Source organism: Rhinoderma darwinii, chromosome 1 (genome assembly GCF_050947455.1).
Source record: "Rhinoderma darwinii isolate aRhiDar2 chromosome 1, aRhiDar2.hap1, whole genome shotgun sequence".
Taxonomy (NCBI): domain Eukaryota; kingdom Metazoa; phylum Chordata; class Amphibia; order Anura; family Rhinodermatidae; genus Rhinoderma; species Rhinoderma darwinii.
In genome coordinates, this window is record NC_134687.1 from 282,398,136 (window position 1) to 282,417,817 (window position 19,682).

A 19,682-nucleotide genomic window follows, 5' to 3' on the forward strand; every position below is an offset into this window, starting at 1 on the left:
TGTAATTGGATTGAGAATTGGCTCAAGGACCGTATCCAGAGGGTTGTGGTCAATGATTCCTTCTCTGAATGGTCCCCGGTTATAAGTGGTGTACCCCAGGGTTCAGTGCTGGGACCACTATTATTCAACTTATTTATTAATGATATAGAGGAAGGGATTAATAGCACTATTTCTATTTTTGCAGATGACACCAAGCTATGTAATATAGTTCAGACTATGGAAGATGTTCATGAATTACAGGCAGATTTAAACAAACTAAGTGTTTGGGCGTCCACTTGGCAGATGCAGTTTAATGTAGATAAATGTAAAGTTATGCATCTGGGTACCAACAACCTGCATGCATCATATGTCCTAGGGGGCGCTTCACTGGCGGATTCACTTGTTGAGAAGGATCTGGGTGTACTTGTAAATCATAAACTCAATAACAGCATGCAGTGTCAATCAGCTGCTTCAAAGGCCAGCAGGATATTGTCGTGTATTAAAAGAGGCATGGACTCGCGGGACAGGGATGTAATAATGCCACTTTACAAAGCATTAGTGAGGCCTCATCTAGAATATGCAGTTCAGTTCTGGGCTCCAGTTCATAGAAAGGATGCCCTGGAGTTGGAAAAAATACAAAGAAGAGCAACGAAGCTAATAAGGGGCATGGAGAATTTAAGTTATGAGGAAAGATTGAAAGAATTAAACCTATTTAGCCTTGAAAAAAGAAGACTAAGGGGGGACATGATTAACTTATATAAATATATTAATGGCACATACAAAAAATATGGTGAAATCCTGTTCCTTGTAAAACCCCCTCAAAAAACAAGGGGGCACTCCCTCCGTCTGGAGAAAAAAAGGTTCAAGCTGCAGAGGCGACAAGGCTTCTTTACAGTGAGAACTGTGAATTTATGGAATAGCCTACCGCAGGAGCTGGTCACAGCAGGGACAGTAGATGGCTTTAAAAAAGGGTTAGATAATTTCCTAGAACAAAAAAATATTAGCTCCTATGTGTAGAAATTTTTCCTTCCCTTTTCCCTTCCCTTGGTTGAACTTGATGGACATGTGTCTTTTTTCAGCCGTACTAACTATGTAACTATAAAAAAAAAAAAAAAAAAAAAAAATCCAGCCTGGACGTCATGTGTATTCAGAATCCTGACACTTCTGACTCTTTTCTGTGAGATTACAGCAAGCCACGCGTAATCTCGCGAGATTACGGAGGTAAACGAGATTTCGTTTCCCTTGCTGGAAATCTCAAAGAAAAGAGTCAGAACTGTCAGGATTCTGAATACACATGACGTCCAGGCTGGATTTCATGTATATTCATTATCAGGACACTTGATTAACGTTAATCTCTGTGTATGTGGCTGCACATCATGTTCTAGTAAGAACGCGATTCTGCTGTCTAAATGAATGGAGAGGAGTGCATGATGCCGATTGGTCAGCGTCATACACTCCCCTGTACAACGCCCACTTGGTCGAAAGTAAAAATACGCCCACTTGGGCATTAAGCAACTCATTAGCATAAACCAAAATAGCTAATAAAGTGGTAAAAATAGATAGTTTTTTTTAAAATAAAAAGCACTGCTGTCACCTACATTACAGCGCCGATCTCCTTATGTAGGAGATAGGACACTTATAATGTGGTGACAGAGCCTCTTTAAACCGCTATAAACTTTTTTTATTTGTTGGGCTAGCAACACGATTTTTGCGAATATTATTCAGACCATGCAGGTTAAGCCTTTCAAAATAGCGCTGTCCAAGATGATTGTACTCCCCAAGTGCCTTTACATATTGGAACGCATTGCAGTGCCTGTCCCAATGTCTATCTTCAAAAATGTTCATGCTCTATTTCTGTCCTTTATATGGGGAACTAATAGATCAAAGCTTAAATTAAGTACCACTACAGAGACCCAAATCTATGGGTGGTGCCTCTCTCCCAGATATCTATGTATATTACCTGTCAGGGCAGCTGCGTTACCTCACTTTATGGACTGAACTGGGAAATCTCCCCAATCGTGAGCACCACTTGGCATCCTATTTAAATATTTCCCACCTCTGGCCCGCATTGGAGGGTTCGACGTCATTGTTCAGGAGTTTACTCCCACTCCAAAGAATAGCAGTGCAGGTATGGCTGGCTACCAAGAAGTTGTCCAATACTGTGGATATTATGTCTGAGAGTCCCTTATGGCATAACCCATCTCTGCCCCATATCTCAAGTGCCATTGCTCCAGAGTTTTGGATGCTGCATGGGGTTAAATGTATTGGGGATGCGTATACAGAGGGAAGTATTAAGTCTTTTGCGCAATTACAATCAGACTTTGGCATACCTAGATATTCTTTTTTTAATATTCTTCAGCTTCGTCACGCTTTACAGATTCAATATCCGCTAAGAACCAGATCCATCTCAGATTTTCCCCTCATTGGAATTTTTAGGTCCAAGGGTGACTGATTTCGGTAATCTATTCCTTCCTCATTCAGGCTAGATTGAAAGCTGCACCACTGGTAGTCGAGACAAGATGGAGGGAGTTGATAACGGAGATATCCTCCGAGATCTGGATTGATAAGATGAACTCTCATACATTGGTATCTCCAGCGGCCAATAGTAGGATGACGCTATTATTTATAACTCACCAAAGTTACCGGGCACCAGTCCGGCTTCAAAAAATTAATAGATGCCCGACTACTAAATGCCATAGATGTAGAACCTCTAGAGCAGCTGTTTGGCACATGATATGGGCGTGCTCATGGATATACTCCTTTTGGGAGGAGGTAATAACGCTGATCTCAGATGTTCTGAAGCGGCCAATACCCTTTACACCCTTGGTATGTTTATTTGGTATGGTCACCGAAGATAATTGGTCACATCACAATAGGATATTTTTACGGGAGGTATTATTTCTAGCGCATAAGGCCATCGCAATTAGGTGGATGGGCCCAAGACCACCTTCTATCTCACAATGGAAAGCTTTGGTAAACTCCACCTTACCATATGCCAAAATAGTATATAAAAACAGTGTGTAAAGGCAAGTTCTGGGGTTCCTGGTGCGACACCACATACTCTGTATGCTACACAACGATTCATTGACCTTAGAAACCCGATGTTAGCACAGGATATTGTCTGATAATGTGAAGTTTCTATAACTACATGTTATATACGATTGTTACATACCTTCTTGAATTCTGTAACCTTTTATATTTTACTGGGACTTGATTGATTGTTACTGCGCTGTGTATTGAGATGACCTATGCAACTTGTCATTTATGCTATGTATACGCTTCTGCGCTTTTACCTATATTGTGCACAGAATGTTTATTGTTCAATAAAACGAGTTTAAAAAAAAAACAAAAAAACTAGCCCTGTCCTAAACCGGTTAAAGCAGCGCTTCGGAATCTTTCTACTGGGGCCTCACCAACCCGAACAGGATTATGTTTGGACCTCTTACATTTCTCTAGCCGATCTGCAAGTGTTCTCTCAAAAAAATGTGTTCACATATGCGTCAATTTTTCCATTGTTCTGCTCCGTCAGAAAAGAAACTCAGTCTATTCTAATTTTCGATTAGAAACAAAGGAGCACCTAGTAAATTTTGGGACCTCCTTTTTATTAGAATATATTTTAGGCGCCATACCAGGTTTGAAGAGGTCTTGTGGTGCCAAAACAGTTGCAACCCCCCCCCCCACCCCCCCAAAAGAGATCCCATTTTTGAAACTACAACCCACAAGGAATTTATCTAGCGGTATAGTCGACACTTTGACCCCAGTTTTTTTGCGAAAGTTATTAGAATTAGCCTGTGAAAATGAAAGTCTACATTTTTTTCTGAAAAAACATAGCAATTGTTAATTGTTTTTTACAAAGCATAAAAGGAGAAAAAGCACTGCTTCATTTGTAAAACAATTTCTCCCAATTACAGCGATACCCCATATGTGGTAATAAACGGCTGTTTGGACCCACGGCAGAGCTCAGAAGGGAAGGAGCGCCATTTGGATTGGAGTTAAAATTTTGCTGGAATGGTTGTCAGTGCCATGTCGCATTTACAAAGCCTCTGAGGGACAAAAACAGTGACCCCATTTGGGAAACTAAGGGTATAGTGAGCATTTTGATCCCACAATTTTTTTTTGCTGAATTTCGTGGAATTAGGCAGTGAAAATCTAAATTTTTTTTCTAAAACAAGGTAGTTTTAGCTCAACTTTTTTCATTTTCACAATAAAGGAGAAAAAGCTCCCCAATATTTGTAAAACAAACTCGTGAGCAAATCAATACCCCATATGTGGTCATAAACGTCTGTTTGGGTGCACGGCAGAGTTTAGAAGGGGTGGAGAGCGCTATTTGGCTTTTGGAGGTCAAATTTAGCTGGAATGGTTTTCGGGTGTCATGTCGCATTTGTAAAGCCGCTGATGGACCAAACAGTGGAAACCCCCCACAACGGACCTCATTTGAAAAATGACACCCCTTAAGGAATCTAGGGGTATAGTGAGCATTTAGAACCCACAGATCTTTTGCAGAATTTATTAGAATTAGGCCGTGAAAATGAATACAACCATGTGTAAAGCAATTTTTCCCGAATACAGCAATACCCCACATGTGATCATAAACTGCTGTTTGGACACGTGGCAGGGCTCAGAAAGGAAGGAGCGCTATTTGGCATGCAGATTTTGCTGTATTGGTTTTTATGTGTCGCATTGGCAAAACTCCTGAGGTACCAGAGTAGAGTGGAAGCCCCCAGGAAGTGACTCCCATCTTGGAAACTACACCCCTCAAGGCATTTATTTTCCTGCACAAGACAGGGCTCAGAAATGAAGAGCAACATGCGCATTTGAGGTCCATTTTGGAGTCTTGACATCATTGACCCACAGTTGCAAGGCTGATGTCAAATAATAAAACAAATCACCAAGTAGTGACCCGTATTTTGAAAACGACACCCCTTAAATCATTTTAAGGGGTGTAGTGCGCATTTTCACCCCACGTGCTTTTTCATTAGAACTTAATTAACCTTTTCAGGACTAAGCCATTTACTGCTTTTTCATTTTATTTTTTCACTCCCTGCCTTCAAAGAGCATTAACTTTATTTTTTCATCAAGAGACTGGTGTGAGAGCACCATTTAAAGTACCATATAATGTACTAAGAAACTGAAAATAAAAAATCTTTGCGGGCGGACATTGGGGAAAACAGCAATTCCTCCATTGTTTTTTTGGGTTTTGTTTTTACGACTTTCACCGTGTGGTAAAAACAACAACATTATTCTGCGGCTCAATACGATTATGGTGATACCAAATCCATATAGTTTTTTTTTTTATATATATATATTTTACTACATTTACAGAGAAAAATATTTTTGTTATAAAAAAAAAAATTAAAAAAAATTGTATTGTTTCACCGCATTCTGAGAGCCATAACTTTCCTTTTTTTTCTTCGTTGATTGAGAGGTGTGAAGGCTTATTTTTTTGCGGGACGAGCTTTAGTTTTTATTGGCACCATTTTTTGGTAGATACAACTTTTTGATCACTTATTACTTTTTTTTTTGACAGAGAAGGTGACCAAAAAAGTGATTTTGTAGTTTCAATTATTTAATGAGGTCCACCGTGCCTTAAATAATGGTATATTGTAATAGTTCGGATTTTTGTGGACGCAGTGATTCCAATTGTGTATACTTTCTTACATTACTTTAGAGGAAAAATGGGAAAGTTTTTTTTTTTTTTTTAACTTTTAATATTTATTTTTTTCACTACTAATAACTAATTTTTTTACACATTTTATTAGTCTCCCTAAGGGAGTTGAACCAGCGATAGTTATAATTGCAGTGTATTGTCATTTGTACAGGCTGCTGTAACAGCGCAAACGCTGTTTCGGTCAGTTAGTCCCGACTCTCACCCGCAGCGTGTGGAGTGGGCACAGCGCATGAGTCAGCCCCATACATCACCCCCCGCACCACGACATGCTATTACGTCATGGTGCGCAAAGGGGTTAATGCACAGCAGATGGCGCAAAGTGAATATTGCAATTTTCCACTGATATGCCATTTTAGTCTACAATATGTTGTGCACAGTTTGTTCCACTGCAAACAAATCTCATATAATGCCAAGCAGGTTTTCCCGGGTATGGCGATGCCATATGTGGGCGCAAACTGCTGTTTGGGCACGCTGTAGGTTTCAGTAGGGAGGGAGCATCATTTGGCCATACGATTAGGGTATGTTCACATTGAGTTTTTTGGAGGCAGAAAAATCTGCCTCAAAATTCCTTCAGCAATCACTGGAATAGCAGATTATATGGGAGATATAATCTGCACAATTCACTGGAATATATATATATCTATCTATCTCATTTATATGGGGACGGGGTACGCCTAGAATTAAGTTGGAAACATTGCAGTTGCTTACTGATGAGGGGGGTTTGGCAGTTCCCCATGAAAATATATATTTATTTTTTATCATATTGCTTTTAACATAAATTTTATTTATTTGTGTTCTCGTGTTCTACTTTTTACTTTCTTTTACTTCTCTATGGTGGCTGCCATTATTTTTTTTTCATCTCTATGTGTCGATTAACGACACATACAGAGATGGAATACGGCAAATACAACCCCATAGAGAATGCGAACGGGAGCCGTTCCATTCTCTGCAGCGTACGCCGTCTGTGTGGGAACGGCGCATGTGCCGCTCCCACACAGACCAAAACGAAGCTCGTTTGCAGAGCGAAATCCGGCACCATTTTCATGTGGACCGGAAGCCGCTGCCGGACAGTAAGAGGACGACTTCCGGCCGCGGCTTCCGGCCATATGTTCAAGGTAGCGAAGGCGCAAGGAATAGGAGCGGAGGCGGCAGCAGCGGCAGGAGCAGGTAAGTTATGTTTGTGTATGTGATGTGTGTATTATGTTCGTGTGATACGGTCTGCTGAGCACTGTATCTAATCCTCCTAGCTCTATGCAGTCGCTCAGAAAATGGCGGCACACAGTGTAGGAGATTTGAAGATTCAAACCCCTCCTTTTCCTGGCACTAGCCAGAATAAGGGAGGGGGGATTGTGTGAGGACACTAGAGCGAGTGTGTCTACCCCAAATTTGCAGCATAAAGCAATGAAGTTGCTTTACCACATTGACCATGCTGCAATTTTGGTAACTGCTCCCTCTAGTGGCCAGCACATGGAAATGTTATAAATTAGAATCTAATTTATAATATTTCCTGACTTAAAACAATTAAAACAATGTTTAACCACTTAAATATTAAATTGTTTAACTTAAAAAATAAAATAAAAAAAATAATCCAATGACACATTCCCTTTAACATGTTTGTTAGGGCATGGTTCCTTGTTTTCCATGCTAGAAGTGCAGCGCTTTAGACTTCCATGCATTCCTATGCCAACTCTTTCTTTAATGCATAAAGTATGGTGGAAATCCAGGGCATCACGGGGAGTACTCGGCTCACACTATGTGAAGATATGGGAGTTATATCAATTACAGAGGTTTGAGCAGTAGGAATCTGCCGGAGTTATTTATATCTCGCATGTATATACGGATGGTGTACTTAAATCCTTTCAACAGTTAAAGGATGAGTTTACTCTACCTAATACTTTTATCAGTATTTGCAGTTGCGGCATGCTTTAACTGCGCAATATGGAGAGTCCCCACCAGAAATACAGGCTTCTGTAGTTTTGAATATGCTTGAAACGGTGTCATTTCATTCTTAGGGTATGTTCACACGGCGGGGGTCCGTAACGGCTGAAATTACGGGGATGTTTCAGCCTGAAAACATCCCCGTAATTTCAGCCGTACCGGCATGTGCAGGCGCTTGAACGCCGCGTCAATTACGGCCGTAATTAGCGCTGCTATTCATTGGAGTCAATGAATAACGGCTCCAATTACGGCCAAAGAAGTGACAGGTCACTTCTTCTACGCGGGCGTCTATTTACGCGCCGTCATTTGACAGCGGCGCGTAAATATACGCCTCGTGTGAACAGACAAACGTCTGCCCATTGCTTTCAATGGGCAGATGTTTGTCAGCGCTATTGAGGCGCTATTTTCGGGCGTAATTCGGGGCAAAAACGCCCGATTTACGTCCGTAAATAGGCCGTGTGAACATACCCTTATACGGGCAATTGTTGGGTTTTGTGTCGGAATCCCCTTTGGATCAGGTGAGAGAAAAATGGTCACGTGATGTGGGAAATATTTCTGTAGACACTTGGAAAACCATATTGGCGGATGTCCCGTTGATCTCACTTAATGTAGCACACCGTAGATCTCGAGCATTCTTGCTTCATAGAGTTTATCCTACCCCGGTACTATTGAAAAAAATGGGTCTCCGATCTGATGCGGGATGCCCACGATGTTCGGAGCAACAGGCAGATTGTATCAGGCTTGTAAGCTGATAGTTATGGGTTGGTTGGACTCATTTGCACCTGCATACAGGGAATTGGTTAAACGTATGAATAGTATTCTGATGGAGAAGGTGATAGATCTCAAACTTGGTGCTCCTAAAAAGTTTGAAGGTCAATGGACAAATTGGTGGATGTCGCCGGGGTTGCCATCAATTTCTCATGTAAACGCTGTACCCCTTGGACTTTTACATTAATTTCATTATTATTGGTTACAGATTTAGAGGGGGATTGTGCACAGCTAGAGTTGCGCAGGGAGACCTGTTGTTCTCAAGTGGAATATTGTTGTGCATAGTACTCTTTGCAAGTGGGTGGGATATGTTGGGGGGAGGGGGCTGTTATTGTCTCATGTATTGATTGTTTGTATATTGTGAAAACTGCGTCAAACTATTTGATTAAAAAAAATAACTAAATAAAAAATAAAATAGATATAGTGAAGAGTAGCAGATTATAAGGGAGCACGATCGACCAATCAAGTGCATGTTCCTGTATTTTAAAAGGGCTGGATTGGCAGAACCAATAATAAATATTCATCAGCAGTCTTTTTTACGATACATAGATAAAATTCTGGACGACTGCAGTGTAAGTTACTTGAAGAAAATCCGTCACATAGAATTGCATGATAAATGTATTCTGCACGATTATAAATGCTCCAGAGACACAGAAAAACTGCATTTTGGAGAAACCCCTTAACGCTCAGTGACTTACTATTCCGTCATGGAAACCATCCCATTCGTGCTCCATGACGGAATAGTACGTCACGGGAGTAACGGCCGTCTTCCCGACAGCAGCTGTCACAGCTCCTGCATGTCTCTTACAGCGGTTGCCGCAGCTCCTATAGCGGGGACCGATCGCTGTGTCCCCGCTGATTAACCCCTTAAAAGCCGCGTTCAATACCGATCGCGGCTTCTTAGGGGTTAAACCACCATCAACGGCCCTCTACATGATAGCGGGTGGCGATGGCAACCAGACGCCTAACTATGGCGTTCGGCTATGCCATCTACAGAAGCCAAGTGGGTCCTGACAAAGTCAGGACCCACTATGCTTGCCGTCAGTGAGTAGCTGACAGCTCTAATACACTGCACTACGCATGTAGTGCAGTGTATTAGAATAGCGATCAGGGCCTCCTGCCCTCAAGTTCCCTAGTGGGATAAAGTAAAAAAAAAAAAGTTGTGTAAAAATAAGAAAATAAAAACGTTTTAGGCGGGATTCACACGACCGGGTCGTTCCCGAGCCCGAGTGTCGGCCGGTAAAATCGGCCATTTTGCCCGGCCGGTTTGCATAAAGTTATGCATCCGTGCCGGGCCGGGCAGATCCGGACAGTGACATCAGCGGCAGCTCCTGAAGGGGAATCCCCATGTGTTCGGGGATTCCGCTTCAGGAGTTTCCCCTGATGTCACTGCCCAGATATGGACAGAGACATCAAGCGCTCTGTCCAGGAGCGGAATCCCCGAAAACACGGGGATTCCGCTCCTTCAAGGAGCTAAAGTGCGGCTAGCACATAGCAGAGCGGGGAGATACCTCCCCGCTCTGCTATAGTGGCGTCGCTACAGTAGTAGCAGCCGCAGCAGCTGCTGCTACTACTACTAGCGGCGCCATCGAAGGTGTCGCCGAGCCAGGGTGCTTTTAACAAGCAGGGGAAGGGAGCCAGCGCAGCGCTCCCTCCACCTGCTGTACACCCCGGCCCTGCAACACAGTGTACAGCGATGCCATTCGTCAGAATGGCATCAACTCCTCCTCCTCCTCACATGCACTCTGCGCTGTGAGGAGGAGGAGATAGAGCGCAAGCGCCGGGAAACCCGGCCATCACTCGGAACACATTCCGGTGATGGCCGTGTAATACCCGGCCCCATAGACTTCTATGGGAGCCGGGCGGCCGGGTGCCCGGGCAAAGATAGAGCATGTCCTATTTTTTGACGGCCGGATTTTCCGGCCGTCAAAAAATCGGTCGTGTGAATAGCCCCATTAGGGGTCTATTATTCCTAATGCAGCCGGGTGCCGGCCGATTTATGAACGGCCGGCACCCGGCCGGGAAACCCTGCCGTGTGAATGAGGCCTTAATAGTAATAAAAGTAAAAATCCCCCTTTTTCCCTTATCAGTCCTTTTATTATTAATAAAAATATATAAACAAATAAACTATACATAATTGGTATCGCTGCGTCCGTAACCGCCTGAACTACAAAATTTCATTATTTATCCCGCACGGTGAACGCCGTAAAAGAAAATTACTGCACCAGAATCACAATTGTTTGGTCACTTCATCTCCGAAAAAAATGGAATAAAAAGAGATCAAAAAGTCGCATGTACCTAAAAATGGTACTGATGGAAACTACAGTTCGTTACGCAAAAATAAGTCCTCGCACGGCTTTATTGATGGAAAAATAAAAAAGTTCTGGCTCTTAGAATAAGGTAACACAAAAAGTAAATGATTGTTTACAAAACGTATTTTATTGTGCAAACGCCATAAGACATAAAAAAAAACTATAAACATCTGGTATCGCCGTAATCGTATCGCCCCGCAGAATAAAGTGAATATGTCATTTATAGCGCACGGTGAACGCTGTAAAAAAAATAGACTAAAAAAACAATCGTAGAATTGCCGTTTTTTAGTAACTGCGCCACTCAAAAATAGAATAAAAACTGATCAAAAAGCCGCATGCACCCCAAGAAACCTACAATGGATTCCTCAAGGGGTCTAGTTTCCAAAATGGGGTCACTTTTGGGGGGTTTCCACCGTTTTGGCACCACAAGACCTCTTCAAAGCGGACATGGTGCCTAATAAAAAGGAGGCCACAAAATCCACTACGTGCTCCTTTGCTTCGGAGGCCGGTGCTTCAGTCCATTACCGCACTAGAGCCACATGTGGGATATTTCTCAAAACTGCAGAATCTGGGCAATAAATATTGAGTTGCGTATTACTGTCTGCTGAGCGCAGTATTTAATCCTCCTAGCTCTATGCAGTCGCTCAGAAAATGTCGGCACACAGTGTAGGACGTTTGAAGATTCAAACCCTTCCTTCTCCTGGCACTAGCCAGAAGAAGGGAGGGGGGGATTGTGTGAGGACACTAGGAGAGTGTGTCCACCCCAAATTTGCAGAATACATCAAAGGTTGCTTTACAACAGTGACCATTCTGCAATTTTGGGAACTGCTCCCTCTAGTGACCAGCACATGGAAATGTTATAAATTAGAATCTAATTTATAATATTTCCTGACTTGTGGAAAAATTAAAAAAATTAAAACAATGTGTAATCACTTAAATACTAATTGTTTAACTGAAAAAAAACAAAAAACATTTCTAGCGACACATTCCCTATAAATGGCAAGTTCTCACAGACCTATTCCCCCGAAAAAAATATTGCCGTGGATCAGTCCCTGGTCCTTTTCAAAGGCCGGCTTCATTTCAGGCAATATTTGCCAATTAAGAGGGCCCGATTCGGGTTAAAAATGTATAAATTATGTGAGAGTGACTCGAGCTACAAAATTATAGTGTATGAAGGGAAAGACTCCCCCCTTCACTCAACGTCAGTGGGAAAGTTGTATGGGACCTTTCGCACCCTCTTTTTGATAAGGGGTACCACTTATATGTGGACAATTTATATTCCAGCATACCCCTCCTCAGGTGCCTGTCAGAGAATAAAACCGTGGCCTGTGGCACCATACGCCACAATTAAAAAGGCCTGCCAAAGTCCCTGGTCAATCAAAAATTAAAGGCTGGGGAAATCAGGGGACTTTGTAATCAGGACTTGCTGCTTGTCAAATTCCGTGACGAGAAGGATGTCCTGATGTTTACATGTATTCACGCAGACAGCAGCAGCCACATTCCTGTATGCAGGAGTAGTAGTACTGTCCGTAAGCCCGTGTGCATACAGCATTACAATAAATATATGGGTGAGGTGGACCTTGCAGACCAGATGCTGCAGCCCTACAGCGCTGTCCGGAAATCCCGGATATGGTACAAATAACTGGCCGTTCACCTCATCCAAGTGTCCCTATACAATTCATTTGTGATTTTTAGAAAGGCGGAGAACAAAGGATACTATCTTCAATATCAAGAAAAGGTGAAAAAATATCTTATATTTGGAGACCAGGCCCAGGGGAGGGGATGGGTGGCATCATCTAGTCAAGCCAGCAGAATTGTCCCAGGACAACATTTCCCATCTGAAGTTCCCCCTACTGCCAAAAAAAGCCGACCCCAAAAGAGATGTCGTGTACGTTCTAAAAACGGCATACGGAGGGAAACCAGTTACCAATGCGACACCTGCCCAGAGAAACCAGGGCTCTGCATTAGGGAATGTGTCCGGGTGTTCCATACAACCCTAAATTTATGATTTCATTTTAAATATTTTTATAGCCCTTATGCACTTGACATTTTTTCTAAATTTAATTTTTTAACTGCACCTTTTATTACACTATAGCCCACCTATAAATTGGAATACAAGAAAAATGGCAAAACAAAAAATAATAATTCTCACTATACCCCTAGATGAATACCATTGGGGAAAGATTCCCCACCAACAAAAAAAATAATTCTCACTACACCCCTAGATTAATACCTTGTCCTGTAAATGACGTATTTGTGAAAACAAAAAAAATACATTTTATTTTTTACACTAACTTTGCATGAATTTCTGCAACAAAACATGGCCTTTAACTACTCACTACACCCCTAGATGTATTCAAAATGGGGTTAATTTTGGGGGTGTTACATCGTTCTGCCAGCTCAAATCCTTTGTAAGGAAGGAGTGGGGCCTATAAGTCATTCAAGCTAAAATGATGTCCTGCAAGCCATAGAGGGGTTCCCGTCATTTTGGCCAGGCAATGGATTACGTCCTAAGTGGGGGTATTTTTGATAACCGTAGAAGCAGCGCAATAAATGTTGGGGGGCATTTCCTCAGTTTCATGTACGGTGTACGAAAAATATGTCCTATAAATGACACATTTGTGAAAAAAAAAAATAAATAAATAAATATATATATATATATATATATATATATTTTATTTTTTTACGCGGTATTTGCATTAAATTCAGCAAAGAACTGTGGGATCAAATGACTCACTACACCCCTAGATAAATACCTTAAGGGGTCTAGTTTTCTAAATGGGGTCAGTTATGGGGAGTTTCTATCGTTCTGGCAGCTCAAAGCTTCTCCAAATGTCCAAATATGTAAAATATGAGTCCTGAAAGCCTCCGTGTGCTCCCTCCCAGGCCCTGCCGTGTGTCCAGGCAACGCATTAAGGCCACAATGGGGGTATTTTTGAAAACAAGAGAAACCGGGTGATAGATTTTGGGGTGTGTTTCTTCATTCTCATGTTCGCTTTACAAAGAAATCTGTGTTTAAAATGATACATTTGTGTAAAAAATTAAATTATATTTTTTTACAACTGCATGAATTCCCACAAAAAAAAGCTATGGGGTCAAAATACTTACAATACCCCTTAATAAATAACTGAAGGGGTGGAGTTTTCAAAATGGGGTCATTTATGGGTTTTTCCATCATTCTGACACCTATGAATCTCATGAAACTTGGCTTGTTGCAGGAAAACAAAATGTACTTACAAATGTATAAAATGATTAAGTTTGTAAGTCCTCTAAATTGCTCAAAAATATTTTTTTTTCAAAAGTGCAGCCAAAATGGAGGAAAGAGATGGAAATATATTTAATATAAAAAAATAATTGTACAGTATGTATGTACATATGTGACATATTGCAGTTCAAACTAGGGAAAAATGAAAATTTTTACTAAAGGTCTTCAATTTCTGAATTTTTTTTCATTCATTTACGCAAATCGTATCAGTCTACTTTTACCACTAAAATCAAGTACAACATGTGACGAAAAAACAATGTCAGCATTACTTGGATATTCAAAACTATTGCAGAGTTATTCTCTGATAATATCAGACATACCAGATTTTCAAAATCTGGCTTGGTCATTAAGGGGTTAAATAAAAATCTAGCTGCAGCCACCACAAGGGGAAGCTCTACATATGTATACGGCTCTCACTGAAGTCAATGGGATCAATGGAAATACATCTGCATTAACAGCTCATTCAAAAACACCTACCAGGGGAAAACGAAACAAGAGTTACAACTGAGGGCTGGTGCTAGCGATGTACGCAGTAGAGATTTTTAAAAAATATATCAAATAGGATAAAAAAAAATATATAATTTGGATTTCATCATTTTATTCTTTAATACAACAGATGATAAGCAGCTGCCAGAGGTGTCCAGCAGCTGCTTATTCCTACTGAAATAAAACATGCACATTCAGGTTAGCCGAGGTGGAGTCAGGAGAAATAGCGGTCAGCCTAAGAAGAGTTTACCCCGACAGTTATGTCATGTGTATGGCTTTTCCTTCATTGCAATCTATCAATTTGCACATGATCATAGGTCCAGTAAACCAGACCATATACTATTACACAACGAAACATACATGGATAGAAGAACTTTACACATCATGCACCCAGCAGGTCTAAATAATGACACATTGTTATGTAGTTTTGGGAAATGGGCTCTCCCCCCTCCCCTTTTTCTTTTCCATTCACCCCTTTTTGTCCCATCTTGCAGCATGTATGTCCTCCCTGTGGGCACAGGACAGTTTTCTGCCAATGTGAATTAAATAGTGGCTGATATTCTATTCACCATGTCGATTGGGACACTGCTGCATGTATAAGAAGAGTGAGAGGACTGAACAGCGCCCCCTGTAATATACATTTTTACAAAGTGTGTGCACTAGAAGTACTGACACTATTAACACACTTAATATCACCCGCACAACATCTTTGAATAAAAAGGGAGCTCTGCTCATGACTATACTTGGGTTTGCCATGCCATTATATACTTATGTGCAGTCAGTCACACTTACCAAGCATTACTTGAAGAGCGCCACCGATTAAGCCAGAGCTTTTGCCCAAGCCGCAGTTTGGTTTTTCTTCAGTGCCCTTCACCTTGGTTCGATCTCGCTCTTTGTGCTTTCGGGATTTCTTTTTGGGCTTTGCTCGTGTTGGGTTACAGTTCCGTTTGGCCTCATTGGGACAGTCTGTCTTTAGAGGGTGGCCGAGCCTCTCAGAGGCTTCTTGGCTCTCACAGTCTTTGTGTTGCGTGTCAGTGCTGGAATCTGAAAGAGGTTCATGGGGTGGCGGTAAGTGGGAACTTGAACTGACTGGATCCCCACTTGGAGGCAACGTTGGGGGAGCTGGTGAATCCTTTCCATTGGAAGAATTGAGTTTCCCATTAAAGGTGGGCTGTGATCTGTGTGTGAAGTGGGATATACGTGGCTTCTTGTTGGCTAAAGGGTCGATGAATTCTGGATTTTGTTGAGGTCGTTTCTGGAGGCAGAAAAAAAAAAAAACAGAATTTGACAGCAGCTAATGACTGAACACTTCATTTAATTGCTACAAATAATAATGTGATTCTTTTAATTTCTGGCACACTCTACATACACTAGTGCATTACTTGACAACCAGTCCACCAACAGCTTGTCGACTGATTTTGGAAGTATTTAAAGCACTCTGGCTGCCACTAGATGGCACTGCTTTACAAGAAGAACACACCTCGACCCCTAGGGAAGAAGTCACATGGCATTACACAAAAAGCCTCAATAAAGTAGCAAAAAGCAGCCACTCATTTCTTTAGGATAGGTAAGAGACGAGATTTGAAAGACAGAAGACATTGTTAAGCATGGAGCAACGCATGATACAAGCAACCCTCGCGATTTGGTGGCCATAAAAACAGGACCTATTGCAGACAACAGAATTATAATAAATGGGGAAAACGGTTCAGGGTCTGAAATATCAGTTAATAACTAGACATTCGGCAGGCCTCAGAAATATCACAGTTCTGCACTATGACGCGTAGCCTTAAAATCCTATTCAGCATGATTACATATTGCTGCTCCAGTTAAAGAGGTTGTACCATTATCTCGGAGTGAAGCCCATAGATCACATCTATATTTATTGCACAAAGTATATAGAACCCCGAAATTTCGATTTGATATCGGAGTTAGTTTGGACTCCAAGTGCCCTAGATGCAAATAAGCCTCAGCAGGTATGTTACATATGTTCTGGTCATGTCCAGGTATGGGGGACTATCGGAAGGATGTGACTCAAATTGTAGAGGAGGTCTTCCAGGTCAGAGTAGATAGGATGCCGCTGGTGTGTGTCCTGGGATAGGTGGAGGATCTGGCGACCACGGAGCTTGGAAAATTGGCGGTGGCAAGACTGCTATATATGGCGTGCAAACTCAGTGCAATATTGGATAAATACATTGATTCCGTCGAGACAATAATTTACTAATAAAGTTAATTGGCTTGTCAACCTGGAGAAGGGAGTATATAAGAAAAGGGGGACACTGACCAAGTTTGAAAAGACTTGGGCTCCCTGGTTAGACTATTCTAATTTGGCTTCCAGAGAATTAACGAGGCACCGTATGGGACTATTGTAAGAGGCCTATGTGGAGTTTGGCTTTGATTGAGAGACTCTGAGGTCATGGGATCCTCTTATCGAACTTGATGATTGGCTAGTATTCTACAATTGCATATGGGTTTGCGGTGGGGAATTGCATTAGGGTGCGCCACTCTAGGGCATTCACCAGTTTAGGAATACTTTGTGTGAGGATGATGCATCGTATGTATTACTGGTTGTGATGTTTCAGATGTGTCGCTAATTGTAATCTCTTGCACTACTGCGTATGTATGTGGAATGTACCATTGCCATAAATGACTGTTGTACTACTTGGGAAGGTTTTTGGTTGGGTGGGTAGGGCTGTGGGTTCTTGTATGTTTTGTAATGTAAATTGAAAAAAAACAAAAAAAAAAAATAAGGTTGTACCAGCATTGACCATTATAGCCCATCCATAGGATAGGTGAGAATAGTCTGCTCGCTGGGGGCCCCACCGCTGCAACCCCCACCGATGGCGAGAATTGGGGTCTTGAATCCCCCATTCCTCCTCACTGCTTGATCACAATGAGGAGGGCCATTGAGTGCAGCAGCGGTCTAGCATGTGCGCTGCTGCTCCATTCCAGGTCTGAGGGACTGCTGGAAACTACCAAGTACAGTGGCTGTTTCCATAGACACTGAATGGAGCAGTGGGCACATGCTCGACCATTGCTCTATTTATGCTCCTCCTTACTCCGGTAAAGCAGTGACCACCATTTGAGACCACCGTTCTCATGATCGGTGGAGTTCCAGTGATAAGACAATTATCAACTGTCCTGTGGATAGGTGCTAAATGTTAATAGTGGGAAAAAGCCTTTAAATGGCTTACCTGTGAATCTACCAAAAGACCTAACCGTACACTGATCAGTACTGAATGGGGTGTACAAGGGGGCTAAAAAAAAAAGTGGACAAAGCTTTCTCTTATCTCCCAAATTTGGGGCTGAAGTGCATATTGGACAGCCTCAGCCTCAACCGCCTTCTTTATTGTGTTGACATGAGCAAGGTGCTTGGTGTCAGACTAGTTCTGAGCATGACTATTCCTGCCATGTGACCTTCACCATTCCGAATATTTTATGAGTAGAGGTCGTACGACAGGAAGTCCATCTAAGAATTAGGCATTTTCTTCCATGGCAACCCCAGAACAAGCAGTAATGTAAAGGTTTGCTTTAGCAGGGAGAAAAAAAATTAAGCAACAATTTTGTTTTTAAAAAGGTCCAATATTCCTTTAAGGACACTAAACCTATCAGAAGATCCTGACTTGCTTAGATCATTCACGCATATGTCAATTTTTCTGGAAGTTCTAATGGCTGGAAAGAGAGTGCAATCAGCTGAACCAGAACAGTTGGGAGCGAAGATACACTTAAAGGCTATGGACTCTTTTGAGGGCATTTATTTTTTTAATAAATGGATAAGTCAGTGTGTTTAGTGTAACTTTATAATTAGTCTTTAGAAAATCGTTTTACTTTTGGAGATACAGCTGCTCTGTATTCTCTATACAGAACAGCTGTATCCCTCGTTTTACACTAAATTTATCAGTCCTGCGGATCTGACTGGTTTAGTGACAGCGGGTCCACGCAGGATCCACCACAACTTAGATGTGAACGTTTACAGGTAGATCCCACCAAGACTGAACCAGTCAGGTCTGGGGGACTGACGGTTTCAGTGTAAAACGAATGATACAGCTGTTCTGTATAGAGAATCCAGAACAGCTTTATCTCCAAAAGTAAAACGAAATTTTTTTTTTTTTTTTTTAAATAAAGACTGATTACAAAGTTACACTTCACACACTGACTAATGCATTTAAAAAAAACAAAAACACGCCCACAAAGGTGTACATAGCGTTTAAGGTTTAGCGTTGTCTTAAAAGCAGTGGAGCTTACCAACTAAACACACATAGCAAGCATTGCGTGAACGACGGATGTAAAGAACGGTCCATGTAACAGTTAATCAACCAAAGGTAAAATGAGCCCGGCTCAACAGGAAGTTGAATCAGACTGGAAATTGGATAAAGTGAAGGTCTATAATCCCAGGATGATTCATATCCTGCAGTCATTTACAGCTAGCAGAACATTAAGCAATACTAGGCTCTTACCAGTTTATGAATACATTAATCCCAAATGCTAGCACACACTTTACACTATGCTGAATGGTCTCAACTTCAACCAAGCAAAAACTAACAATTTATTCATGTCGCTTTTACGTCAGAACACGCGGTACTCAACGCTGCAACTAGTGATTTTCACCGAGCATGGAAGTTCCCCAACAGCAGGAAATGCTACAAATCCAAAGGTGGATTCTAAATACAGAGAGCATATCTGTACCATTGTACTAGCTACTTATCGATTCGCCAAGAAAAAAAACTCCAAAACACACGGTTCCCTTGTTAGGCTACGTTCACGTCTGCGACGGGGTTCCATTCATGGATACCATTAGGGGAAGCCATGAATGGAAACCATAGCTTTTGGTTTGCATTACCATTGATTTCAACGCTTCCGTAGCTAATGGTTTCCGTTAGTCTCAGTTTTTATGGCGGAATCAATCATGTAGATGGCTGCGCTATTGACTCCGCCAAAAAATGGAAACCTAACGGAACGGAGACAAACGGAAACCATTAGCTATGGAAGCATTACCATTGAAATCAATGGTAATGCAAACAGAAAGCTATGGTTTCCATTCATGGCTTCCCCTGACAGTATTCAGTCGCAGACTTGAATGAAGCCTTAATGAGGGAGTCCTTAAGATTACACACAGTTAGGGTATGTTCACACGCACTAATTACGGACGTAATTCAGGAGTTTTTGCTCCGAATTACGTCCGAAAAATGCGCCTCGATAGCGTTGACAAACATCTGCCCATTGAAAGAAATGGGCTGACGTTTGTCTGTTCACACAAGGCGTATATTTA

General features: G+C 41.7%; 1 protein-coding gene across 1 annotated transcript in view; it reads right to left on the minus strand.

Annotated features, from left to right (window-relative positions):
* The window catches only part of ELL (elongation factor for RNA polymerase II), a 110,630-nt gene that overhangs the window by 10,232 nt on the left and 80,716 nt on the right, over positions 1–19,682 (minus strand). Inside the window, exon 8 of the mRNA XM_075864498.1 lies at positions 15,209–15,671. Within this exon, the coding sequence (XP_075720613.1) occupies positions 15,209–15,671 (463 nt within the window). The remainder of the gene's footprint in view (positions 1–15,208; positions 15,672–19,682) is intronic.